The sequence below is a fragment of the Papaver somniferum genome, chromosome 3 (genome assembly GCF_003573695.1).
Source record: "Papaver somniferum cultivar HN1 chromosome 3, ASM357369v1, whole genome shotgun sequence".
Classification (NCBI taxonomy): domain Eukaryota; kingdom Viridiplantae; phylum Streptophyta; class Magnoliopsida; order Ranunculales; family Papaveraceae; genus Papaver; species Papaver somniferum.
This window is the reverse complement of record NC_039360.1, coordinates 212,064,835-212,092,677: the sequence shown is the minus strand read 5'-3', so window position 1 is coordinate 212,092,677 and position 27,843 is coordinate 212,064,835. Positions and strand designations below refer to the sequence as shown.

The window sequence follows — 27,843 nt, the reverse complement described above, 5'->3', positions numbered from 1 at the left end:
TTATTTATTCTTCATTATTCCTATCTATAATACTAACAATATATATTTAAACTTATTAATTATAACTCTAAGATGTATACATTGTATTTAGAATTTCTATGTATCGATTTACGATTTAACATACACACGATTTCTAAATATGAAAAGCGATTCACGATTTAACAACCGTGGCTAGGATTTTATCATTTTCTAGTCGTAATTAAGACTAACGGCTAGAAAGAAAGACTACCACCTAGCTGTAATATATACTCTTAGTTGTAGTATACTGATTTTAAGATTGAGGATAAACTGACACTCATTCTTAAAATAAGTATTATATATTTATAATCACTCTTAAAATGAGTATTTATTGTAGTTGTTTTGATTGTACGATTAGGAATTCATCAATATCTAAATTCAGGTTGTTGTTTATGGATAGGAATTCAACAATTTCCAGTCGTTTATGGTTAGGAGTTCACGAATTCTCATATTCATCATTTGGGGGTATATTGTAGAGGAGAAGAGATGGAAAAGAATAATATGTTAATTTTTTTTATATTTTATGTAGGGAGAGAATCCACTCGAACTCTTATTCTCACACAATCTCACGTTTTTGACGCCTTCTTTTTAACAAATTCTAAACTATAATTGCTTTGAATTTAATATCATGAAGATATATTTCTTTTACGAAACTGTATATCTCTACAAAAAAAATGAGCGTTTTCCTAAATACCAATCCTCTATTGTATTTTTAACCGTTGAAAATACAAATGTTGCGGATTTGGTGAGTCGGACTACACTACACGTGTCAATCTCATAAAAAAATTCACTTTGAAATGGAGCAGGGATACGAATTTCTAACCTTAAAAATGCAAATTCGTCGTCAGCCCGATTAGACTTGCAAAAGTTGGTGGATCTTGAACTTAATCATATCCATGCCCATATTTCATTTTCATTATCCAAAAAAGTATTAGCTCATTTTTATTATTCACTTAAAATATACCCCTTAGGGGTACTTTTACAAAGAAAAGAAAAAGGAGGGGTATGTAGATAATCCTCCCATATAGAAAGTCAAACAAACTATAGCGGATAAACATGCAAGGGTCTGATGGTTGGTATACTCCCTCCCACTGCGAAGGTAGGGGTTCAAACCCCGTAATTGCCAGAAGTTAACTCCATATAAATAGTTAAGGATGTAGTCAATGACCAAAAAAAGTGCAAGGGTGCTCTTAAATCATAAGTTAACCCCGTATAAAGAGTTAAGGATGTAGCCAATGACCACTGTTCCAACTTATCAAAAAAAATAAAAATATGCAAGGGTGCTCGTAAATATCTTTATGTAAAACAGTAAAAGACGAGGCCCCAGGGAGCATTTTATTCCAATTTCAAAATAAACACAAACAAGTAATACAGGAGTGAAGTATCTCATGATTTATTTATTTTTGTATATATATGGAAGGAGGACTAGTGAGGAGATAGATTTTTTTCGGAAATAAGGATGCAACTGGATGAGGCATGGTAGTTTGAAATTCATGAGATAATAATAATGTTGTTGCTGTAAAACGGAGAAACTTGGGAAACTAGTCATTTTTGGGCGATTGTTTGGCGACTGTAGCGTAAGGATATCTTGGAAATAGGGGTGCAACAGCAGGATCTGCAGGTCCATAGGGATAGAATGGATATTGGGGGACGCCTTCACCTGTGGGTACTACTGTATATGGATATCCTTGATATTGGGGTGCGCCTTGAACGACGGCTGTGTGTTGGGGTACGACACCTTGACTTGGGGCTGGGGGTGTGTTAGGATATCCCATTTATTGGGATACGAAACCTTGACTTTGTTGGTTAAACTTCAACATAGAAGTCACTAACAAGTTGGTTAGGACAAGATTAGGAAATTGATGTAATCCTAAGGGAATTAGAAGTCATCTAGTTCTAAGAAAAGGAAAGACATGTAATAAGGTAATAGGACTAAGAAAAGGAATTCATAGTTCTATATATATATGATCACCAAAGTTGTGGTTGATCATATGAGCAAGATTAGAGCTTGTGTTTAGTTTTGAGAGATTTTCTAAACATCAATAAAGAGAGTTGTCTTTATATAAGCTAAGTTTCATCTTGCAGTTGCCATTAATTGGTATCAGAGCTTGTTTCTGATCCATGGAAAACGAAACCACCATTGTGGGTACAAAACAATTCACGCCACCATCAATACAAGTTCCAATCCTCAACGCCAAAAACTACACAGTATGGGCCATGAGAATGAAGGTACTGATGAAAATCTACAAAGTTTGGGAAACAATTGATCCTGGTACATTGGACCCAGACAAAAACAATGTTGCCATTGGATTACTCTTTCAAGCAATACCAGAATGTCTTGTTCTACAAGTTGGTGAACAGGAAACTTCAAAGAAAATTTGGGATGCAATAAAGGCACGTAATCTCGGAGCTGGTCGAGTTAAAGAAGCCCGTCTGCAAACCTTAATGTCTGAATTTGAAAGAGTGAAAGATGAAAGACACTGATACTATTGATAGCTTTGCAGGAAAGCTATCAGAGATAGCCTCAAAAGCTGCGTCACTTGGACAATCCATTGATGAAGATAAACTGGTAAATAAGTTTCTCAATAGTTTACCAAGATCCAAGTATATTCATATCATAGCTTCTCTCGAACAAGTCTTAGATTTAAAGAAGACTAGATATGAAGATATAATTGGAAGATTGAAAGCATATGAAGAGAGAATCCTTGATGAAGAAAACAATGTATAAACTCAAGGAAAACTCTTGTACACAAACTCTTACCAACAAAACTCTGCGACAAAAGGAAGAGGTCGTGGAAGAGGTGGTAGAGGAAACAGAGGCCGAGGAAGGGGAGGAAGGTTTAACTCACAAGATAGAACAACAAGTCAGAATGATCAAAACCAAGGGAAAGAAAAGAAGGATAGATCAAACATTATTTGTTACAGATGTGATAAACCAGGACACTTCTCCTCTGTATGCCCTGAAAGAATACAAAAGATGGAAGAAACAAACAAGAATGAAACAAGGGAAGCAGATACAGCTCTTTTCATGCACGAAGTTGTATTCTTAAACGAAGGGAAACTAATACCAAAGAACTACGAATCAAAGGATGGAGAAGAAGGAATATGGTATTTAGATAATGGAGCCAACAATCACATGACTGGTAAGAGACACTACTTTTCTGAACTCAATGAGAAAATCAAAGGACAAGTGAAGTTTGGGTATGGATCTTCTGTAGAAATTCAAGGGAAAGGATCAATTCTATTTCAGAGCAAGACTGGAGAACAGAAGCTTGTCACAAACATCTACTTCATCCCAAACTTACAAAGCAACATTCTAAGTTTTGGACAAGCTACAGAAGTTGGATGTGATGTTAGAAGAAGTTGGATGTGATGTTAGAATGCGACAAGATTATCTAACAGTTCATGACCCAAGTGGAAGACTTTTAGTTAGAGTCTCACGCTCACAGAATAGACTCTACAAGATAAGTCTCATGATTGGAAGGCCATTGTGTCTGAATATGAGACTGGAAGATCAGACATGAAAGTGGCACGCAAGGTTAGGACACATAAGTTTCAGAACCTTAAAAACTATGTCTCAGAACAAGATGGTTCGAGGGATACCACAACAAAACGGAGTGGTGGAGAGGAGAAAAGGGACTCTAATGGAGATGACAAGAAGTTATTTAAAGGCTATGCGGGTACCTAATTATCTATGGGGAGAAGCTGTACGACACTTCACATACCTAATAAACAGGATACCTACGAAAGCTCTGAAATACATGACTCCATATGAAAGTTTGCGAAAGAGAAAACCAAACATAGATCATTTAAGAGTGTTTGGTTGCAAAGCATACGCAAAAGTTGATTCTGAAACTCTTAAGAAACTGGATGATCGATCTCAGACTCTTGTTAATCTAGGAATTGAGCCTGGATCCAAAGCTTACAGATTATTCAATCCAACAACGAAAAGAGTGATAGTGAGTCGAGATGTGGTATTCGATGAAAAAGCAAACTGGAACTGGAAAGAAACTAATGATGGACCAAGTAGGGATCCAGGAATGTTTCACATGAGATGGGGTCAAGTAATTGATGAAGGCGAAGGACCCATAATCATCAATACCAATGGAAACAATGATGTTAATCAAGAAGAAGAAGAGAATAATGAAAACACTGAGAATAACGAAGAAGTGGAAGAAGAAGAAGAAGAAGAGATCGATGAAATAACTCAACCCATTCCACTGCGAAAATCAACAAGACAGATACAAAAGCCACAGTATCTGGAGGATTATGTTCTTCAAGCTGCAGAAGAATGTGAGATAATGCTACTTTCTGTTAATAATGAACCAAGGAATTTTCAGGAAGCAAAGGTCTCGACTAAATGGACACAAGCATGTAGAGAAGAAATTATTTCAATCAACAGAAACAAGACTTGGTTTCTAGTTGATAAGCCAGGTGGGGTAAAAGTGATTGGTCTTAAGTGGATCTTCAAAATAAAACGGAATGTTGATGGTACTTTCAACAAATATAAGGCAAGGCTTGTATCTAAGGGATACGTTCAAGAATCAGGCATAGACTTTGATGAAGTTTTCGCACCAGTTGCTAGATTAGAGACAATTCGTCTCTTAATAGCAGAAGCAGCATCAAACTCATGGGAAATTCACCACTTAGACGTTAAGACAGCATTCTTACATGGTGAATTGCGAGAAGATGTGCATGTTGAACAACCAGAAGGTTTTGAAGTAAAAGGACAAGAGCATAAGGTTTATAAGTTATCAAAAGATCTATATGGTCTAAGACAAGCTCCGCGAGCCTGGAATACAAAGTTAGATCAAATCTTAAGAGAAATCAGATTTGTTAAGTGCTCTAAAGAAACATCAGTATACATAAGAGAAGAAAAGGGAACGCTTCTTGTGATTGCAGTCTATGTAGATGATCTATTTTTGACTGACAACTCCCTTAAGGTGATCAATGAGTTCAAGAGAGAAATGTCATCAAAGTTTGAGATGTCAGACCTCGGAAAACTCACTTATTACCTTGGCATAGAAGTCCACCAAGGAGTAGATGGGATTCAGATTAAACAAGAAGCTTATGGAAGGAGAATTCTGAAAGAAGCAGGACTTGAAACTTGTAATCCAACTAAGATACCAATGGAGTTTGGACTTAAAGTTTCAAAGGCACAAGAAGAAGCTGAGATTGATCCAACGAGTTATAGAAGAAATGTTGGATGCCTTAGATACTTGTTACACATAATACCAGACTTGGCTTTCTCTGTGGGAGTAGCAAGCCGTTATATGCAGAGTCCACGCAAGTCTCATGGTGATGTAATAAAGCAGATATTGAGATATCTAAGAGGAACAATCAGCTGTGGATTGAAGTATGGTCGAGGAGGATCAAAAGGAATTGTTGGGTATAGTGACAGCAGTCATAATATTGACCAAGATGATGGAAAAGGTACAACTGGTCATATATTTTATCTAGGTGAAGCACCTATTACATGGTGTTCACAGAAGCAAGACATTGTATCCCTCTCATCCTGTGAAGCTGAGTTCATGGCCGCAACAAAAGCAGCTAAACAATCAATATGGCTTCAAGAACTGTTGGGTGAAATCAAAGGAAGAGAACCTGAAAAAGTTCCCATCAAGATTGATAATAAGTCTGCAATTGCACTCACTAAAAATCCAGTGTTTCATGGGAAGACGAAACACATTCACAAAAGGTATCATTTCATACGAGAATGCATCGAGAAGGAGGTCATTAACGTTGAACACATACCAGGAACTGGGCAGAAAGCAGATATATTGACAAAGGCATTAGCTCGTATCAAGTTTAAAGAAATGAGACAACTGATTGGAGTACAAGATATGTCACGGGTAAGGTTGAAGCTTAACGGGGAAAATGTTGGTTAAACTTCAACATAGAAGTCACTAACAAGTTGGTTAGGACAAGATTAGGAAATTGATGTAATCCTAAGGGAATTAGAAGTCATCTAGTTCTAAGAAAAGAAAAGACATGTAATAAGGTAATAGGATTAGGAAAAGGAATTCATAGTTCTATATATATATGATCACCAAAATTGTGGTTGATCATATAAGCAAGATTAGAGCTTGTGTTTAGTTTTGAGAGATTTTCTAAACATCAATAAAGAGAGTTGTCTTTATATAAGCTAAGTTTCATCTTGTTGTTGCCATTAGACTTGGGGCTGGGGATGTGTTAGGATGTCGCATATTTTGGGGTTTGCCTTGTCTACTGTGCTTGTTATGAGATCGCCTAAAACCACGAGCTGCAGAGCAAAAGTTGGTGTTCATGGATGAAAACATGACGATCAAAATCAACAGAATCAGACTCTTTGAAACACTCATGGTTGTATTTTCAGAATCTACTACCAGCTCAAGAAGAGAAGTTATATATGAATCTTTGTGTCGAATCTGTTGCTTAATATATGCGTATTTATAGAGAAATTCATGCTTGCAAGAGTAAAGGTACGTTGTTCGTCGGTTCTAATCATCATAAATGGAGATTTAGTTGTCACACTCATTTTTTTGAACTTTCAAATTCTGTAATAAGTCCAGTACAATAGTAAATGCTTCTGTCTATTAATTTTTCTTTTTTGCAATAAAATCCAAAAGTGGTTGGTCATAAATTAACACCCAACTACGAAAGTTGTTGAGAGAGCACAATAACAACTTCCAGTCATGAAAGTAATTTATATCTGTCTAATGCAAACCAGAACACTTTACACAAAGTGAACAGACAATTTTTGAAAAATGACAGTTTAGTAGAATGGAAATCTCGGCCAGCAAAGATCAATGGCGTAAAAATTTATTTTCTGCCCAAAGTAAAATAACAAGACTCATAAGGTACTGAAAATGCAAAATGCTCTCGGTAACTAATACAGTTACAAACATGGATCAATTCGAGTAGAACATAGAATGTTGTCTATCTATTCGAGTGCGTTGTTAGTTCTCATACCTTGCGCATACACATTTTTCCAGTATTTCAGTGTTCAATATATATATACATGAGAAGAAAAATCTACAACTTCAATAATCGGATATGCATACAATCAGTCATCTAACTTATGAATTTGATAATTAATATCTGACTCATGTTTAATTTCCTGGGTGATGCCTCGTTTATGAATTTTCTCCATTCAAGCTTACCTCCTCGTTTCTCAATTACTCCCAGTGAATCAAACTCTGATGAATCATCTGTTTCTTGGAAACCAATATCAATGGATTCTAAACCTATTGCCGGTCCATCTGTTGCTTTTATCATGCCACTGTAGGAAATGAACTGAACAACTTCTTGTTGTTTCTTCCCGACAGAAATCAGCGCAATACCATCACCAGGTCCATTCTGGAGTTCCAACCATGCTGTGTAAATAAGAAAACCTGAGCGATCCCTTGTGACAGTGAATTTGGTGTCATCTACCAGGGGTAATAACCTATACATTTTTCCGTTGGCTCCATTGTAAAGCGCGACACTGAGTTCGGACGCATTTGTTGATGGTCCAACCACTATTTCGATGAACTGCGCAGAAAATAAATTGGTTTAGGACTTGAAAATCATTTATATTACTATGGTGCAAGAACTTCAAGTTGGCGGTGTAATTATTATGTAGCCCAACTTCTAATACAACCTTCACAAGGTTTCACACAAGCAGTAATTGACATGACAATCACTCAAAACTTACTTCTACGAAATGGTTAAATGATTCTAACACATGGATGATTAACCATCAGTGACATATATTTGAACTTGCAAGGACTGTACACACCTTGTTATTGTCTTTCCCTTCGTTGTTGTAATGAAATTCATTTATCCATGCGTCTACGGAGTGATTATCTTTATGATAGTGTTCACTTCCTTGCTTCCATATAAGATTTGCGTATTCTGGGTGATCAACAAAAGGATTTCTATTGTGTTGGTAAAAACTGCATACTCGATGGTTCCTCAGCTGCTCTTCTCTTGAAGGGGGATCAAGTTCATTCCACTTCAACAATGTTGAAAGCAATCCCATCTCTTTCTTTTCTACAAGGTATACATGGCAAACCGGACAATCAAATTTATAATTACTTTGGAGACGAGCTTTTCATAATTAATAAGAAAGATAAAAAATGAAATTCATAGATGGAAGTTCCCTCAAGGGCAATGTCATGATCTATCTTCTATAAAGTTATAATGCAACTCATTGAATTGAAACTTTTCTTACTTAATGATACTTGGTGAATCAGAAAGGTGAAGGTTGGGGCTTCCATCTGTCTGATTATATCCATAACTTACAGCCATGTACATTAGTGCCCTTGCAATGTCACCCCTAACCTGTAAAGGCACATAATAGGATATGTGTAACTAGGAATAATAGACAAGAACAAGAAGAGATAAGGGAAGTTTTTGCTGGTCCACTTGTCATGTGGGTCAACAAAAGCCAACCCTGGAAGTGGTAAAGACTTAAACCGTGAATAGGATGGAGAGTCGGTAAGTCCGCACATCGATTTCAAATATATCGGGGGTGGGTAAACACTTGCATCAGAAATGTAATAGAACAAAACCGAACTTCCTTCATGATTACGCAGCTTTGTGATAGCAAATAGGCATTTCAATCATGGGTCATCTGACGTGTTGCGCCAATTGACTATAAATACACAGTATAAAAGATACAACATTCAAGATTTTATGTTACAACAAAAAACTAACCTGGAAAGGTGGTGCCCATCTGTTTTTATCCGTTTCTGTATCAGATGCAGCTTCTTTGTTTGCTGGCTTATGGCAGTCAAGTGAAGTAGGAAGGCATTCCCCATAGTACTTATTACCCCTAGATGAATTTACTGTAGAGATTCACTCTCTTGATTATTCAATAAGTTTTATGTCTTTTATTTCACACCATCTAAGAACAGAACGATCTTACCATTTGCATCAGCTGGGCGAATGTTGTGTAAATCACTTAACGATGGACCATATGTTAGACCGTATGAACGAGGCCACAAATGCTCCCCTGTAAAAAGTAATGAATTATGACAAACTCGCAAATAACAGGAAAAGATGGGAAGGTCAGCCATAGCAAGCATAGTGTATATGGATAAGCAACTCACTGTTCCATCCTCCAGGTTTTCCTGCTAAGAGCTTTGGCACAGCTTTCAGAGAGTATATTTCCGTTCTGCAAAAAAGTAACCCAGCTGAAGCTTTGGTTTGAGAAACTTATAAATGCAACTTACAGAAGTTCAAATCAAAAGTATGAAACTCCCAATCATACTAAAATGAGATTGCAAATGAAACATTTATGCTACCAACTTCACTAATTGTTTTGAGTTTCCATTTGCTATGATTAGAAGTTTTAAAACAGTCTATGTACTTTCGAGCGACTACAATATGGTGACAAGATAAAAACACAGACAATTGATCCATTTCAACATGACGGTGGGATCAAACAGTAACATATATATAAACATCTAGATTTTACATACACATTTGCCGAAGAATCTGGATTATCAACATCAGCCGCATCAAGAACCTTGAGAGCATCCCAAACCTGCTCTCACAAAATTTGTTCTTACCTATCCATTGAATTTACAACCAATCGACTAAGCACAAAGACCGCTACTAGTAAAACATGATTTTGCAATAGCTAGGCTCAAGGACTGAAGTAGATTACCTTTTTGTACGGCAATGCTCGATGATTAGATACAATCAAGCTCAATTTTTTCATTAGTTCTTCACCTTCCAGATTCTCAGCAGGGGAATAATAACTCGAAACATCTTCACAAGCATATCCAAATACTGAATCAGCACTAGCTTCTGCGCCAACTAAAGTGAAGCAAAACAAGAACACCAACAAACTCTGGTAAACCAATCTCCATTTGCAAATCAAACATCTTAACCACCTACAGATCCACCAATCAGAATCCACATTTACTAAGTACTCTGAATACAAGAAGAATAGGGTTTTGAATTAAAACTCACCCAAATCTCCTAGTGTGATGAAATATGGTTGCAGATTCCATGTGGGTTTTGTTATCTTCGCAACATTTAGTGGAATCCATGAACAATTGAGTCGAATTTGTTTGTTTAAATGATGAATTTTGCTTGAATCGGGTGGCAACATTATAGGAATTTCTTCTTCTACTTTTTGGTTTGTAACTGAGAGTAGTTTTGTTTGTTAGAAATGAGTTCGGGTTTGAATTTGTGGTTAACAGAGGACACTCCATTTCAGTTTCCAACTGATAGTGGGACAGGTGAGAGTGATCTTAAAAGGATACTCCTCCTGTCCTAGGCCGCGCATGAAAATACGTTGCCATTAGTAGTATTTAGCTTATAAGTGGGCGTCTATATCAGTTATAACGGTGGTTTAGATTCTTGATCCAATCTTGTCATCCACCGCAAAGTGCCTGTTACACTTAATTTTCTTGCTTGGCGTCCAAATTGACAGAATAAGCAGAAAAGGAAATTTGCAGCGCCATTCCTTATCTGTTGGTCCATTTGAAAGGAAGGAAATAAAGTCGCATTTGGGGGAAGATTAAAATCTAAGGTTGAGCTCTTTCATACTATTAAGACCATTTTGATGTTATGGTGTTTAAATCGTGATGTTTTTAAAAGTTCATACCATCTCTTTGTATACTCACCATTGAAGTTCTGATTTATATAATCTTTCAAAAAAAAAAAAAAGGAATTGGGGCCCAGATTATTGCCAGGCTCCCATCTAATTTTTGTAATTTTTCATTAACAAATTAAGTTTTAACTTGATAAAAAAAACTAAAAAACTAAAAACTAACTAAACAACATAGTGCATGTAATATAGCGAGAACAAAGAATCAACTACACCATATAGTACAGGTAGTATAGCTTTTGGCCCTGCATCTAAGGGGCATGAAGCCCAACCTTGGTCCTGCTTTGACAGGCTCTTCGGCAACCGGATTTCTCCAAAATTGGAATGGCAAATTCCCTTGTGCAATCAGTTTCCTCAATAGACAAAATAAACCCATTCATAGTGTGACTCATTCTCCAGCTCATGGCCCTTCTGTTTTCCAGATGATAAATTAGTTGGTCTCTCTCTTTCAGAATGTTCATAAAATCCGAATGAATATTCTTAACAGAATGCCTAGGATTGGGCTTAACGTTACTAAAGATCACTGTCTCCCTGTATTTCCAAATAGACCAGAAGATGAGGATTTATAATAAATGGGTCTGACATCTAACTCACACACCTACTTTCTACATCAACATTACGATTAATCTAAGATGTTCGGTGGGAAAAAAGAAAAGCAAACCAGACTGCTCTAGTAAAGCTACTGTTTAATGAACAAATGAATTTCATTCTCAAGTTGATCAGCATTGCAAAGTCGACAACATGGGAAGATAATTTGATTATACTGGTATGTTCATATTCATTTCCCTTAAGGAAGAACTCTTGTCAAATAATACCACTGTCACCAGTTATCTCTATTGCCAATCACATGCCTTGTGAATCTCGGCTCACTTGATATCCTAAATTCGCATCTCACTAGTCAGATGTGAAACTGTAGACTATTGGGTTTGCCTGAAGAAATAGGAATGCTGTGTAATTACTAATTTGATGTTTATTGATACATCATATAATCCTGAATATGCTATTGTTTCCTCAATGTGATATCATGCTAGTCTAGTTTGGAAACCAACATGTTCGATAGGATAATAAGAGGCTGGGAAGCTGAACAACCAAGGGAAGGAAGTTGCAGGACTACCACCATTTAACCTGTGTGAATAAACTACAACTGGGAGCAGAATGGAACACAATAATGACTGGTCCACATATCTGGGCATAGAAGGGTGCATAGGAGGTTAAGTACCAGATATAATATGAATAAAACCAGCATAACCTACAAGATGTGAAAATTTAAATCAGTAGTTCAAGTAAAAAAAAAATCTAGAAAAACTAAACGCAAGGCAGTGAGGACAGAAGATATTTTTCCTAAAGAGGGTTTATGATGAAGAGACATGAAACTGTCATTACCTTACTCCTAGATCATGATTATTGTGTTTGATAGATCTTCTTCCCAGCTATGGTGTTTGATTTTCAAGAATTCAGTAGTAGAACAAGCTTCTTAATTCTGGGTGCAGCTGCTGGGTATATTAGTGTCTCATCATAATATCTCGCTACGAAATCACATATTCTTCACCTCAGTTAAATCTTAATCAGAAGCTTAATAAGAAATTATCTTGTGCTTGTGGTCAATAAGAATGAAGAGAACACGAAGTACGAGGCTCTGGTCACTTATGATAGTCATAAGTTATGATACTACTATAGAATGAATCTACTATACCTGAAGACAAAACAAGGGGAATGATGACATCGTCTAGAAGCCTCAAGAATTTAAATTTCCTATGAATAGATAACTATGAAAGCCTAAAGCACCTTTGTAGCTATAGGTTTATCAGTTCAAGTTTTTCCGGTTTGAACTAAGGGGGAGACATCAATATCGACGATCTTTTACGAGATTACCGCTTGCTATACCAAAAGACTTAAGCAATCGTAAGTTTCCAACTTTCGCGAACAAGAGCAACCATCACTAATTTCTAGTAGGCCTGAATTACTAGTACTGGATGTGCCTGGGAGTGAAAACTAAGAATAAGATGCAGCCTTTTGACCAAGAATGGAGATATTCCATAAACATTGGCAAGCAAATGAAACATTCTGCACATCGTGTTTTGTTTTATATATAAAAATTCAAAAGGAGGTGATTTTTTAGCTCATGTATATTCTGCAGCTGTAATATCAAGAAGCCTAGCAAGCTAAGGTAATATGCCAGCAAACACAAAGTGAAACATCTCTAAATATAGAAGGCTTTCCTTCTACTTCCTTTAACTGACCAAACATTTGCTACAAATAATGTATCTGCAATCCATGTTCAGCAAGTGCAGTTTACTATATACCTGTCGATCCTCGATAACCTGACTTGCTTATGGAGATACACGACAACATGAGTAATCTCTCTGCTGAATAGAGTGAGCTGGTCTAGAAATTTACCTTGTCACTTCTTCTTGTCCCGTTGAGTAATAACTGCTGAAAATAACTCATTTCAAGTGAAAATGAGAACATTTGCTTTGTTGTACATCATTGTTAGTTCAGAGAGCTGTGAAGACACTCCGAGAGTCAAAACATTCATCTGTAAAACATAGGGATTGGAGTTAGAACTCATACCTAAAGAATAGAACCTAGAATTTGGAGTTGGCATCCTGACTCTTAAGGATTAGTCAACAGGTGTTTGGAACGACTTTAGTAGTAACCTTGCTAATTGGATCGAATAACATTGTATCGGAAGTCACAGCCTTATGAACCAGATATCCATAAATGACTCATTTTGTTCCTGCCATTAAAATCACAATAGCCTCACTATCTAACCATAACGCCTGTAAGGTAGGTGACCGATATCCTAGTCACATACATGGAGTGTTAGAAGCTCAAATGATGGCAAGTTGACAATTTGAAACCTCACTAGCACAATTATATTGCCGTTAAAAAACAGTCACAGCCTGAAGAAAGAAAGTGGTTGATTACCAATTTAAAATGATTTTAGTTGTCCCCATCAGAATAATTATCATTATCATCGCTAATATCCCCCAGTATTTGGTAATCACTGATGTCGCCATCTTGTAGGTTACTGCCAGCTACGCCACTGGATGGAAATCCACCAAATAGCTCCTGCAAGTAATTCTTGGAGATATTTTCACCAATAGGATCTGTATATTATATAGGAAACTCCCTTCTTTAAAACTGTAAGATTATTCTATTGAGACTTTAAGACCACAGATATAAAATGTCTAGAGTAATAATGTCACAACCAATTAGATTAAACATATTGTACACAACAATCCATATACGTATAGTCGATGTAAAAAGATCTTAGAATGTGCAAGGCTCTAGATAGTACCTACAGAAAACCAGGATTAACGCAACTTTCTTTAGAAGACAGGCATATTGATTGCAGATACGAACAAGAATTAAATCATCACTATGACACTAAATTGAAAACAAAGAAGGTATTTGAATGCATATTTGAGGATACAGGATGATTGTAAAGAGAAATCATCATCAGCACCGTCCTACAAACAGGAAAACAAAAGGTGAAGTTAAAACCCAGCAAATGGAGAATTAAGACAACGCCAAAATGGAACTTACACAGCTGACTGGGATTCGAGAAGCGAAGCCTATAATACAGAAACAAGAAATAATAATCAAGGTTCAATTACCAAATGAAGTGATGCATATTCCTCAAATTCCTCCTCTTCCTCTTCCTCTTCTTCAATCTCACCGTCCCCATAATTCTCCTCATCCTCATCCTCATCAGGTTCATCATTATCGTTGGCAAAATTCAATTCAGTACCACCCGTTGGTGCATCCCTAGATGGTTCTTCAGTGCTCGAATCTGCAAAGGAAAGATAGTGTAAGGCTACGTATTGTATAGCAATCATTGGAGGTGGAAGGTTGAATACGTCAATATCATGAATCTTGATTTTTGGCAGAGTAACCAATTTATAGATGTAGAAAAATAGGAGAGAAACAGGCAAATATGTTGACTCCAATAGTGACTTTCTTCTCAAAGATGCAAATATCACAATCATAAATACTGACACAAACAAATTTTCAACAAAGAAACATGACATCAGTTTAGATGCTTAACCTCTGTTGGCATGTTGCTCCTCATCAGGTCTGGGCTCTTTTCTAAGAACATGCGCCCTCTTAGACTTCTCAAAGCGCTCGTTTGCTGATTTCCACAAGTATTCTCCACCCGGCTTAGGATATACTGATAAGAACCTCACAGCAACACGTTTTCTCAAGGTACTAATGACATGTGAAGGGAACCATCCTGTTGAGCACTACAAACCCAAAAATGTCAAGTGTGCAAAAGTACTTGATGTTCTTACATTAATCATGTGGACTGGCTAAAAAATATAACATATTTTTCCAGTTATCATACATGAGAACATACACCCCTGTAGGCCTTATCTTTTTAATTGCTAATGATTTATTTTCATTTTTTACAGATTTCAGTTGCCTTTATTATTAGTATAAAAGAAGTAAATAAGATGGCTGCATCCTGCATATGTCACTTGATAACTGAATCCCACATTGTATTTTTGTATTAACAAGGATGTTAATGAAGCATCTAGTGAGGATTATCAGATCAAGTGACTTGTTAAAGAGATGAGTAATTAGTACAGTACATAAAGTGGATGAGATGGATGAAACCTAGACAGAACTTTTCTATTAACAATATGCATGAAACTAATCAAACTACACAACATATACTGAGGAAAATTTTATTTAGAACAATAACCAAGATTACCTACAGAGTTATGAAACTGCTGGCTGTTGAGTTTATCAGTAATGAGACAAGAAAGATGCTTGATGAAAAACTTACTGAGCAAGTTGTTTGTTCAAGAGGCTTCTTAATCTCTTGTTGAATGTAATCATCGTCAAGTTCGCAAAGCTGCAGTGCAGTTTGACTTTTCCAGGGGAAAGCTCGAAATGCACATAGATCCCTCCATTTCCTAAAACAAAGTGCTAATAAGCTCAGGAAAGGCCGAACGGAAGACTAAATTTGCATGTTTTATCTCATTCTTTTCCTATGGAATCATTTAATTCCCGAGAGAACATTAAACTTAATGGCATGATATTTCATTGAACAAAAACCTTCAGAACTGTACTCTTGGATAAAATCAAACAACGATTAGCCTTTTGTTCCAAGATATAAACGGTATGTAAAGGTAGCAAGAAACAGAATAACTGAGGGGGGGGGATGACTCACTCAGTGCTTGTATTGGCATCAGCGGAATTTCGTATCGAAGGAGGCAGTCGAAAATCAATGCTCTGATATCTGTTGAAAATCAATGTCGTCAAGCATAAGCTTGCGCGTGGCGTATAAAAACATCATGCATCTCCTGTTTCATTTTGTACTTGCAAAAACTAAAATAGAATAGACTCACTTTTTTTTTCTTGTCAATAAAGTGAGTTCGAGAAAAATTATTTTCAATCTGTTGTCCAAATATGGTCTTCTCTGTTTACAGTCACTCATTTAGTTTCCTTTTTATGTTTTCGCTTTCATATCAAATTAACCATAAGTTTAGCTTAGCTCTATCCCTACCGCTAATAAACTTTTAAGCAACATAAATTTCTGTTAAATGGGATTTGAAGGTATGATGCTCTTGCACCAAGACTGGATATTTCCAGGCAAACGAAAAACCTTCAATAAAGATGTACAAGCCAGTCTTCATCAATTATTTTAACTTTATATCTCCGTTCCCCAATAGAGTCAGAGAATAACTTTATAATATCGAGAAACCAATCAGAAGAATGATGAACTTTCATGCTTTCAAATGTTGTTTTAACCATCTGAACTGATTCAGATCAGAAAATTTGGTTTAATGGTCTAGAAAGAGCATTTACATGTGGAACCCTACAGCCACACAAGATACAGAAACATGCGGAATCGAAACACAGATTAATGTAAAAAGATTTCCAATTGGAAAAAAAAAAGTTTGGAAGATTATATAGGTAGAGCTCTTACATCCGTGACTCAGGGTCTTTCCGAGGATCATATCCCTTTCTAATCCAAAATCGACGGAAAGGTCCAGTTGAAAAGTAATATGCAGTTTTAAAAAGAAGTCTGCAAAAAGACAGAAATGTAGATGACATAAATCGCTGATTATCAAATGAAACTGATGCCAACTTTTTATCAGTGAAACAAGCAACACTTTCTAGGAATCAACCTTTTAAGCAGATGATATCCCAGCTTTAGATTGTCATCAAGCAGACGTTCAGTCAGTGAACGCCTGGGCCATATAGGACGCTCTTCGAATAGTTTAGATACAGCCATCAACCCTTCCCATTGGGTTGAACCTTGTTGAACATATTCCTCCCACTTGAACTTCTTAGGAATCTGTAGGACTTTTAAGCAAAACCAAACGCAGGAGAAAGAGGTATAGGCTACTGCTTTAACATACTTATACGAGCAATTGGACTAAATGGATGTTTTATTTCTATCTTTATGTTTTTTAATGCCAACATCAGGTTTCAAGGCTATAGCACGCAGTCCCTAACCTTTCAAAGAAGAAATCCGTAGTGTGCTGTAACTCCTAAGCATACAGTACAATTTGAAGCACTAGTTCTGATATCGTATCATACTAAACCAATAGCTGCTTTTGTCTGAAGGATCAAAAAAATAAAGAACCCGTGTATTAAAATCAAAACAAATCTTCTCAAAACAGAAGCAGATTCTTTATATTGTTTGTAAGACAGGTCATCGTTATTCTCGTTAAACATTTGTAAGTTGTAGCTTATTATGTAGTTGGCTTATTGCTCATATAAGGGGAAGGTTAAACAAGATTATATCAAAAGGATATCTTCAATGTTAAAATCGATTGCAAGGCATGGCTCAATTTCCATCTGCTTAACAAGAAACCAAGAATTATGACCAGTTAATACAATTATAATACACAGTTACAGAACATCTTTTTCTTTCTTTTTACTGATAAGTTACACAACAACTATCACAAAAAGACATAGTTAGCTATCTACAGCAGTGAAAGTATCGCTTATTCGTTTAAGAGGCAAATATCAATAAACAACATAATTATTTCAAGTCCTTTTCAGTGGCCAATTAATTCAATCAACATACCTCCCAGCGCTGTTGTACTACTGCCTCTAGTTTCTTTTTTGATGTTAATGCTGTTAAAGATTTCAACCTGCATAGAAGAACAAACCCATTAGCTCAAGAAACCAATAATAAAATGATAAATATTCCCAAGAAGGGAAACGCATATTCAACAGTCAATGACTAAATGTCGTCTATGAACGAATATAGATTTGTTTCAGGGCTATGATGTAAAAATGATACTACGAATGGTAATGAATAGACCATCAACATGACCTACGGGATTCAGATGTTGATCGTCTACCAGGAATACCGCATTAACAAGACAGATAAAACTCTTATATATTGCTAAGCTCTACAGAAAACTATAATACATGCAAAAAATTTAAGTCCAGAGAAAGATAGATTACACTAAGTCCCCTGGTTCATCCTTGGGTGAGAAAAGTGGAGGTACCAGCATCATCAAACCCTCCTGATCTATGTCCATAAGACCACCCTTCTCTGCAATATGAAAAATGCCAACATATTAAACTATAATATTAGCATTTCCGAATAAAACTACAATCGGGGTTCATGAAGAATAAACTTTACCAAATTTTGGTTCTACATCTGCCCACTGCCTCTTCTTTCTTCTTGAAACTTCCGCATGAACAGCGAGAACATGTTGGTAGTCCACCATTCCTGAAGAACGTGATATCAAACCTTGTTTGTTAATACTGAATGATTGAAAATTTGAAAATAATTAATTAGACGAACCGTAACAGGACAATCGTCAAAAAAAAATAAGAAGAAGTCAACTGACCTTTAAAGTGATAAGCTTCGGACACTCGAGCAACAATATCTGCAAATAGGTCTGTGTGAACTTCTAATTCATCTGATTGACTTGTATTTCCAACTGACGCAGTGTTGCCAAGATCACCTTCTTGGGATATTTCCGCATTCTCGGAATTGCAAGCAACCGTCTCTAAGTTTGCTACTTTCGTTGTTGAACTTTTTGACGGGTTTTCAGAATCTATAAGCGTACCAGAGGTTTTCCTTTTCGATATTTTGAGCAACAAATTACAGCATGGGCCTAGCTCCGCAAATGCAGGATGTGAGCATGGATCTTCAGGGCGGAAATGAAGCTCCAAAGAATTCGACTTCGAGCTGCGTGCCTATAACCAATTTTGAGACTACATGAGCAAATGAGGAAAGCTTAAAGAAAAGAAAGGATCATATGACGACAATCAACCACAGCAACTCTTTTAATACGCAATATGCCCCTGTACTTCTGTTCCACCACCATAATATTAATAAATAACCAAGCTAATTACAAAAATCTCCAAGTGGCCATTTCAATAAATACAGCGGAGAGTTGTTGAGGTTGAATATAACGGAGAATACATATCCTACGGGTAAAAACAGCTTGTATAAAAGAGTAACACTTACTCATAAATGCATCCAACACTCCTACACATGTATGTCATCTTAAATGTTACAATTTTCTCATGAACCAAACCCTTCAATGAGTTCTCCTATGGGTATGATACAAAATCCACAGAGAACTCTAAAGGTGTTCCAGACTTCTGGACATCAAAAGGGTTCGATATAAAAAATACAGAAGCTAATTAGGTTGAAACTAGCAACAGGACACATTCTGCATAAGGATTCGCCTAACATATTATAGCCCAGTTGTAATCGTAAGCTTGTGTTTGAAAAACAAAAACTGAATTAGAATACCAATAGATTAGAACTCGTCAAGATCAAATTCGTAAGTAATAAAATGTTCGTCTTTTCTTTTCTTTTGAAAATCTAGTAGTACCTTCAGAATTCCTTCAGTTCCCCCGAGAGTTTCAACCGCCCGAGGAATTGAAGATGGATAACCTGGATAATGCACCACAAACCCCTCGCTATCTGGTAAAATCCCAGATATAGCTCCATCTTTTATAAGTCCCATTTCTGCAACCAATCATTAGACCACATATTGTAATGAAGGTCAAATTCCAACCGCAATAGTAACTTTCAACCAAATTAAAATCAAATTTTTACGTAAGGATTATAGATTTCAGTTTAAATGCAAATTATCTGTACTAAAACAAATATTTGGAAAGGGATTCTTTTTTTTTTTTTTTGGATGCTTATGATTTCCATCCACATTCCCATGATTAGAATCATTTTGGATTTAGGTCAAAATTCTAAAATAACTCAAAATTTGTATTTTGGTCTTTGAGATCTTCAAGTAAACTTTCATCTTTATGGTTATTATAACAACTAGATAAAAAGTAGTATAATAAAAACATGTGTATTAATTAGGTCTTACAAGCATTCTATTGGCCCTGTTTTCCTGTTAATCAAAATGGTTAGATCTTTGACCAGAGGAAATGTCGAAGCGGCAGTTGGTGATTTAAACATGACAGTTGTTTAAGATTTTTGACCACTCCAGTCATGGTCCTAAGCAGTATGACTTGAGTTCATTCATTCACTGTATCACATTGTAAGTATAAATGAATTGGAAATTCGTAATCATGCCCAAAACATACAAGTCTAAAAAAGAAATGCTATTGTAAATGAATGTTCTTTCATTCATTCACTGTATCACATTGTAAGTATAAATGAATTTTGGAAATTCGTAATCATGCCCAAAACATACAAGTCTAAAAAAGAAATGCTATTGTAAATGAATGTTCTGCAGATGTGCATAGTACAAAAGCTTCATAGCTAATTCTAGACTCCCATCATGTGGGTTCTACACAATTTTGCCAAATTCCAACCCATACCGGTATTACTCCGTAGTCTCTCAATGCAACTTACGCAAACTCAAGAAAAAGGAGGATCACTTGATCACTCTAATCTAGATACTCTATATCCAAATTAGAGAAGAATACTCAAATTTGTTTCAGTTTTTTTTTGCTAAAAGTACTAAAAACCCTAACTATACACAAACCCTAAATTATGCTCTCTAACCGAAATAAGTTCACACACCGTATTCGATCGTATCTTAATTAGGGTTCTTAGCAATCAGGAATTTACAGAAGAAATACTACTTTTTCTTCAGATTCAAGTACAACCAGAAAGAGATAGTCATAGAATGGAAACTGACAGAGAGATGGGGGAGATTGAGGCATAACATACCTTGGGGCAGAGGAAGAAGCACTTCACTTGAGATTCGTATCACAGAGAAGGAATCAGGGCAGGCACAAGGTTTAAACCCCTGGAGTCTAATCAAGAGAAAAATGGAGTGATGGAGCATTAGACCATTTCGAAGAACGGCAGCGAACGGCGGAACGGCGGGTGCTAGAGACTCAAATGTCCTGAACAGTCTGAACTACTGAAGCCAGGGAATATGCAGTTGTTGGTATCATGGTTTAGTATCTTTGTATCAATAATCAGTTCGTATCCGTCGAAATAACGTTGTACATCAAAACCCACTAGATGGTGAGCCCGTGCGAAAGTCGATCTGACTCGAGCCACATGTCAAATCATTTGTTTTTTATTTTGAATCAGATCTGACTCGCGATTTGAGTCAAACCTAATTCCTGACTCGGACCCGTTTGAGTCAGGTAATAAAATACCACTGACTCATATTTTGAGTCATATCTAACTCAAAAAACAAACATATTGAGTCAGATCCAGATGAATCAGGTGATTTTAGTCAGATCCAAGCGAGTCAGATTCAGATGAGTCAGGAAAAAACAAACACACTCTAAGTCGTGCAGGCTGACTGACCACATACATGATGGGGATGTCCTTTACACAAAATAACATTAGCCATAAGTGCACAAATTTGGACTCTACCCTTTCCGTAAACAAAAAAAACTCTTAATGAAACATGGGAAAAAACTACACAAAAACCATCCCCTCATATTCCTATGGTGGGCCCAAATGTGGCCCCCTAAGGTAAGCATGTGCCTAATGATAAATGCTCTGTTTCCGGATGATATTGTTGAGCAAATATTGAGGATAAGAATTCCAATAATAGGTACGGATCAAGTTAGATGGCTATGTACTAGAAATGGCCATGTCACTGTGAAATCTGCATACAAACATTTTATTGCAGAATTCTCTCAATACCCAGAATACTAATATTCCCAACTTTCCATAGAAGAAATTATGGAAAGTTCAGCTTCCTCTTAAAGTTTTGCTCTGGAGGATAATGCACAACTGTTTAATAATAAGCTTCACAAAGTGGTTAGTAATATTGATCTGATTTGTCCTTTATGTAAGTTGACTGATGAATCTTGTCAACATCTACTAATGGATTGTCCTGTCTCTCAAAGATTATGGTTTGCTCTTAATCATATTATAGTAGGTATAAATACAAGTGTTAAACTTTGTGATTGGTTGGCAACTTTATTTAACGCTAACAATATATGGGATCAGGCAGCAGGCTAAAATCATATATATTTGTTGTGTACTATGGTGGATCTGGAAACGCAGATGTGCTGCTGTGTTTGACAATGAGCAACTCAATCCTTCTACTTTTATTAATTCAGTAAAGGAGTTCATATATGATTATGAAAGTGTTATTTTTCCAGTAATAGTATCAACGTCAGGAATTGGAAACCACCCCCTGAGTATTATCTTAAACTGAATTTTGATGCTTCTTTTATCTCATTAAATCAACATATGGGATTTGGACTTATATTGCGCAATGATACAGGTATCTTCTGTGAAGCAAAAGGTGGGGATGCAAAAGCAATAGATGAGGAACGTGCTGGAATTTTAGCCACTTTAGAAGCTATGAAGTGGGCGAAAGAAAAAAGCATTCAATTTCCAGAAATTGAATGAGATTGTAGTCATGTGGTGAATGTTATTGATGGAAGTTTATGTTCGATAAATCGGGCTATAAATATTATGGTCCAAGGATGCATTAATATCTTTAAAAGTTTTTCAAACTGGTTTTGTAAGTATGTTAAGACAGAAGCTAATGAGATGGATGATTATCTAGCAAAAAAAGTCAAGAACCAATATTGATAATGCCTGTTATTTATCCACCAGTTTTCTTATTTGGAAAATCAGAAAAGGATAAATCCTTTGTAACATGCTAACATCTTAAGTCAAAAATTCTAATCGCGCTTTGCAAATCAGGAGAAATTAATGAGTCAACTCAGTTGCTTAGATTTTTCTAGTTTTCCATGATTATTCACTATCTTTTCCATCTGAATCTAATTTTTATAGTTTTAGTATTAAATTTCATTTCTAAAATTTAATCTCTCTTTATTGTTCTTCTTTCAAAAAAATCTGTCTTAAGTTATAACTTAAACATTTATTTATTTCAAGTTTTAAACTTTTTCTTTCTCGAATCTTTATAATGCAGAACTAACTAAATCATGTTTCTCTCCATCATGTGTGTGTAGTTTGGATTATGAATTATGATTTTTGCCTTTACGTTTATGTTAGTGGTTATTGTGTTTGCTGAGAAGTTTTCTAATCGTTTAATAGCTGGAATCGTCTTTGGAAGTATCAGTGGTTTGCAATGGCAAAGGGTATTAGATCGGTTGAAGGTGCTGAGTTAAGCATTCAATGAAGCCCGCCATCAAAGGAATTCAAAAAAATTCAAAAACCGTAATTACAGCTACAAATGGAAATAAAAAGTTTGTTACCTTAATCTTTTCGGTTGGTCAAATTTACGTGCCCATTTCAATTTGTTACCGTATTTCAAACCAAAATATTGAAAAAAAATATTTTACGTACATACTTGGTGAACCCTAATCTTGAGAGTTCTTTATATAATAACCCTTTTTCATCTCTCACACTACCAGAAAGAGAAACTTTACAGTTCACAATACAATACAAATAGAGACTGGAAACTCAAGCCAAATGGGAGATCTAATCAACAAGTTCAAACAAGCCACTTTAGGCCTAGGAGACACTAATGAAGTTGAATTCATTAATCCATAGACTAATCATGAAGAGGAGGATGAAAATAATTGGGAGGCTAGCGCTATCAGAAAGGTGATTATAGAAGGGAAAATGAGTTATGAAACTGTGGGAAGTTTATCAAGTTCACTTGGCCTTTCTTTACCGAAGAAGAAATCAAAATAATTGAGGTTGACCCAAACATTATGATCTTCGAGTTTAATAAGTAGGACTCCTTCAACAGAGATATTAATGAGAGGCCATGGAGTATCAATAGGCACCTTCTTGTTGTGCATGATTACATACCATATATGGTTTACACAAGGAAGCATTAGGGGTTCCAGCAGTTTTAGATTCAACTTAAATTCATTCTTCCAGAACACATGAACGTAGCTAATGTTACAAAGATTGGGAGTATCATGGGAGAAGTGGTTGCAATTGAACCTAAAGATGCAATCCTTGTTGGTGGAGTTCCTGTAAAAGTATGTGTGAACATTTTGATCTTACAAACCTATGAGGAGAGGTGTAAAAGCTATTACTAATACAGGTGTTAATCGATGGATTAAGTTCTTCTATGAAAGGCGGCCAACCAGTATTTGCTCTGAATAATGTCATAAAGGATTGCAAAATCGCTTGCAAAGATGTAACTAGTTTTTTAGCAAAAGCTCATGAAAAGCCATAGTTTTTGGTAATCCAAATATGATAAGGAGAAACATATCTGCAATCTCAACAAGTACTGCTCCTGTTACTAAAAGCAACCAAAAGAAACTTGTCAAAAATGTTGTTTTTGTTCCCCGTAAGGATGGAGGAATCATTAACATGAACTTCTTAATTAAAAAAGGTGACGGAGAAGGAGATATTGAAGATATTAGACTTGGAAAGAGGTCCATGGTTTCTAATGATTCAACTTTTGATGAAAGTGTTGTTGGTGATACCTCTGCTGGCAATACCATTGCATACAACAAAGACATTCAAATTTCTCAATTAATCACTGCAGGAGATAATCCAACTCAAAACTCACAGATGGAGAGTCAAGTAATTTTCAAAACTCTTTTCCTTATTATTCTTGTTTTAAGAAACTCGTTGTTTATTATCATAGTTTTGAATTTTAAACTGCATCAAATTCATAAATCATTGTCATTGCACATCCATAATCTTTGTACTTTCAAATCGCAAAAGTTTTTAAATTTCTCATACTTTTAACTTTCTTGCGTCACATTTTAGTTGGTTCAGATCATCATCCCAAAATGAAAATAATCTCTTGGAATGTGCAAGGACTTAAAGCCTCAGCTATTAGAAATCATCTTAGTGACCTTATTAGATCTCAAAACTCTAATATCATATTTCTTTGTGAAACCAAAATCAATCAAGAAAAGAGAAAACCTCTTCTAAAACTCTATCAACACCCAAATCATCGTTTTATTGATCCATTTGGTTTATCTGGTGGACTTGTTCTTCTCTAGAAGAATGGTTTTACTTGTGATGTAGTTCGTAATGACAACAACATGTTTAACATCATGGTTCAGGATGATATTAGCAGACCTGAATTTTTACTCACGTATATGTATGGTTACACTAGTTATAATAAAAAGAAAAAACACTGGAATTATATTCAGGATATATGTAAAGCTAATAGAGGGCCTTGGATGCTGTTAGGTGATTTGAACTTTCACTTGGTTGAAGATGGTAATAATGCATCTTCTTTCATTGATGGTTGGGTCAATAAGATTGTAGATGATTGTGGTCTAGAGAACATATGATATACAGGAAAAAGTCACACTTGGCATGTAATAATCTAGGTACAGGAAATATAAAATTTACAATACATATGGCTCTAGGCAATAGTGACTGGAACATTCATTTTCCTAATTCTAAGTTATATCACTTAAACCAAATAGGGAGTGACCATAGTCCCATAATACTTGTGACGGATACTACTATTCCAAGTTGTTGGAAACCATTTGCACTCTTCTTAACTTGGTTAGATAATGAATCTTGTGCTACAACTATTGCTAATGCATGCAAAACTGGTGTTAATGACTCTCCTGCTTATCAATTAGTCACAAGAATGCATGCTGCTAGGAAAGAACTTTCCAGGTGGAATAAAGAGCATTTTGGTAATGTGCACAAACGGGTGGATGATCAGTAACAACAACTAACAGTCCTTCAAGCACAACCTCATAGCTCTATGGTACAAAATTAAGTCATTGTTGTTAATAGTGAACTAAACAAATTACATAAGGCGCAGAATGAGTTCTACCAGCAAAATTCAAGGGATAATTTCATTAAGGATAATGGATAATAATACCAAATATTTCCATGCTAAGTGTAACATGATAAAAAGCATAAATAAAATTGATTCACTTCAAGATTACAATGGTTATTAGCTGCAATCTAGAGAAGATATTACTTCACATCTCACAAAATATTTCAGCAGCATTAGTACTTCCACAAATCCAGAACTTGATGAAAGTCTTTATTCAGTGCTTCCCACAATTATCTCAGCTGAAGATAATGTCATTATCAGACCTCCCTCTTCAGATACCCTAAAAACTCTAAAAGTATGGAAAATTGGAGTGCTCCAGGACCAGAAGGTTTTCAAGCTGGCTTTTACAAAAGTCAGTGGAATACAATTGGTGAAGATGTTTGTCTAATAGTCAAAAGATTCTTTGAATCTAAATATATTTTCAAAAAAATTTAACAAGACTTAAATATCACTCATCCTAAGAAGAAGAAGAAATATATTTGTGTTGCAGATTACAAGCCAATTGGATTACATAATACATCCTACAAGAGAAATTTATAAGATTCTGGTCAACATGATGAAACCACTAATGGAGAGAATCGTTTCTCCTTATTAAGTAACATATGTCTCTGGTAGACTTATTGAAAAAGCGGGGGTCTAACAACACCACCCAATATTTCGCTTAGCAATCTGTATGGACTAACTCCAATATACTTTTCTAGAGAATCAACTAGACAGTCAGAGTCAATCTAGCTTAAAGTATATCAAGGAGTTAATATCTCTCTCTTGTTTTGATTTACTCGAGCTAATAGAAATCAGCGAGTCTTTAATCAAACACAATGAATAACTTGGATGGTACCAAAGACCAATATCCAAGGATCAATCAATGAAAATCAACAATCAAAGGTTGGATTACTCTAATTGATGATCTAACGCACAACCTGTATTATTTCAATTATAAAGATAAAACAATATAATGCGGAAATTGAAATAACACATACACTAGAAATTTTGTTAATGAGGAAAGCGCAAATGCAGAAAACCCCCGGGACCTAGTCCAGATTGAACACACACTGTATTAAGCCGCTACAAACACTAGCCTACTCCAAGCTAACTTCGTACTGGACTGTAGTTGAACCCCAATCAATCTCCCACCGATCCAAGGTACAGTTATGCTCCTACGCCTTTGATCCCAGCAGGATACTACGCACTTGATTCCCTTAGCTGATCTCACTCACAACTAAGAGTTGCTACGACCCAAAATCGCAGGCTTTGACAATAAACAAATCTGTCTCACACAGACAAGTCTATCAAAGGATCAATATTTATCCCACAGATAAACCCTAAAGGTTTTGTTCCGTCTTTTGATAATAATCAAGGTGAACGGGAACTAATTGATAATCTGGTCTTATATTCCCGAAGAACAACCTATGGTTATCAATCACCTCACAACAATCTTAATCGTATGGTAGCGAAACAAGATGTTGCGGAATCACAAACAATGAGACGAAGATGTTTGTGATTACTTTTTATATCTTGCCTATCGTAGATATAAATCTCAAGACAATCAATCTGATTATATTCGTACGATAGAAGATGCAAGATCAGATCACACAACTACGATAAAAGTAGTATCGGTCTGGCTTCACAATCCCAATGAAGTCTTTAAGTCGTTAACCTGGTTTTAGAATAAGAAAACCAAAGGTTAAAGGAGAATCGACTCTAGCACGCAAACTAGTATCACACATAAGGTGTGGGGATTAGTTTTGCACAATACTAGATGTCTCCTTTATATAGTATTTCAAATCAGGGTTTGCAATCAATGTTAGCTTAGTAACAAAGCATTCAATATTCACCGTTAGATGAAAACCTGACTTAGATTCAAGCTAATATTTCTCAACCGTTAGATCGAAAAATTAGCTTGTTACACACACTTGACAATGCACGCTTCTAGGTTTGTTAACCGTACCCAAACGTATGCACTTGGTGGTTCAAAAACATTTAACCGAAAGGTTAACCATATAAGCATTTCATATCAACCACGTTCTTCTTCACCATAACTAGTTCAAATGACTTCAAATGAACTAGTTAGAGAGTTGTTCAATTGCAAGAAAATCTCATGTACTACACAAG

General features: G+C 35.9%; 2 protein-coding genes across 10 annotated transcripts; both read right to left on the bottom strand.

Moving 5' to 3' along the window:
* Window positions 1-6,912: 6,912 nt before the first annotated feature.
* Window positions 6,913-10,255, bottom strand: LOC113358576 (extracellular ribonuclease-like). 3 transcript variants are annotated; one of them, XM_026602175.1, is made up of 9 exons: window positions 9,961-10,255; window positions 9,653-9,804; window positions 9,465-9,529; window positions 9,093-9,157; window positions 8,909-8,995; window positions 8,698-8,828; window positions 8,217-8,322; window positions 7,778-8,031; window positions 6,913-7,530 (listed from the first exon to the last, which is right to left on the bottom strand). In XM_026602175.1, exons 1-9 carry the CDS (start codon window positions 10,100-10,102, stop codon window positions 7,072-7,074), a joined length of 1,461 nt encoding a protein of 486 aa, XP_026457960.1. In that variant the 5' UTR covers window positions 10,103-10,255; the 3' UTR covers window positions 6,913-7,071. The 3 variants fall into 3 exon arrangements, with proteins under 3 accessions (XP_026457960.1, XP_026457959.1, XP_026457961.1); XM_026602174.1 differs by having other exon boundaries at window positions 9,653-9,881; window positions 9,961-10,065; XM_026602176.1 differs by lacking the exon at window positions 6,913-7,530 and having other exon boundaries at window positions 7,869-8,031; window positions 8,213-8,322; window positions 9,653-9,881; window positions 9,961-10,065.
* A 2,403-nt stretch (window positions 10,256-12,658) lies between these two features.
* Window positions 12,659-20,964, bottom strand: LOC113358574 (general transcription factor 3C polypeptide 5-like). Of its 7 annotated transcripts, none has more exons than XR_003364681.1 (17): window positions 20,739-20,964; window positions 19,429-19,565; window positions 18,430-18,781; window positions 18,219-18,308; window positions 18,038-18,128; window positions 17,652-17,718; window positions 17,377-17,419; window positions 16,744-16,915; window positions 16,542-16,640; window positions 15,783-15,851; window positions 15,396-15,525; window positions 14,655-14,850; window positions 14,224-14,399; window positions 14,040-14,076; window positions 13,532-13,713; window positions 13,261-13,406; window positions 12,659-13,139 (listed from the first exon to the last, which is right to left on the bottom strand). XR_003364681.1 is itself a non-coding variant. In XM_026602173.1 (16 exons), the coding sequence occupies exons 1-15, from the start codon at window positions 20,854-20,856 to the stop codon at window positions 13,547-13,549; spliced, it is 1,944 nt and encodes a 647-aa protein (XP_026457958.1). In that variant the 5' UTR covers window positions 20,857-20,964; the 3' UTR covers window positions 12,659-13,139; window positions 13,532-13,546. The 7 variants fall into 7 exon arrangements, 1 of the variants encoding a protein (XP_026457958.1); XR_003364685.1 differs by having other exon boundaries at window positions 12,659-13,036; window positions 13,175-13,340; XR_003364682.1 differs by having other exon boundaries at window positions 13,261-13,340.
* Between the last annotated feature and the right edge of the window lie 6,879 nt (window positions 20,965-27,843).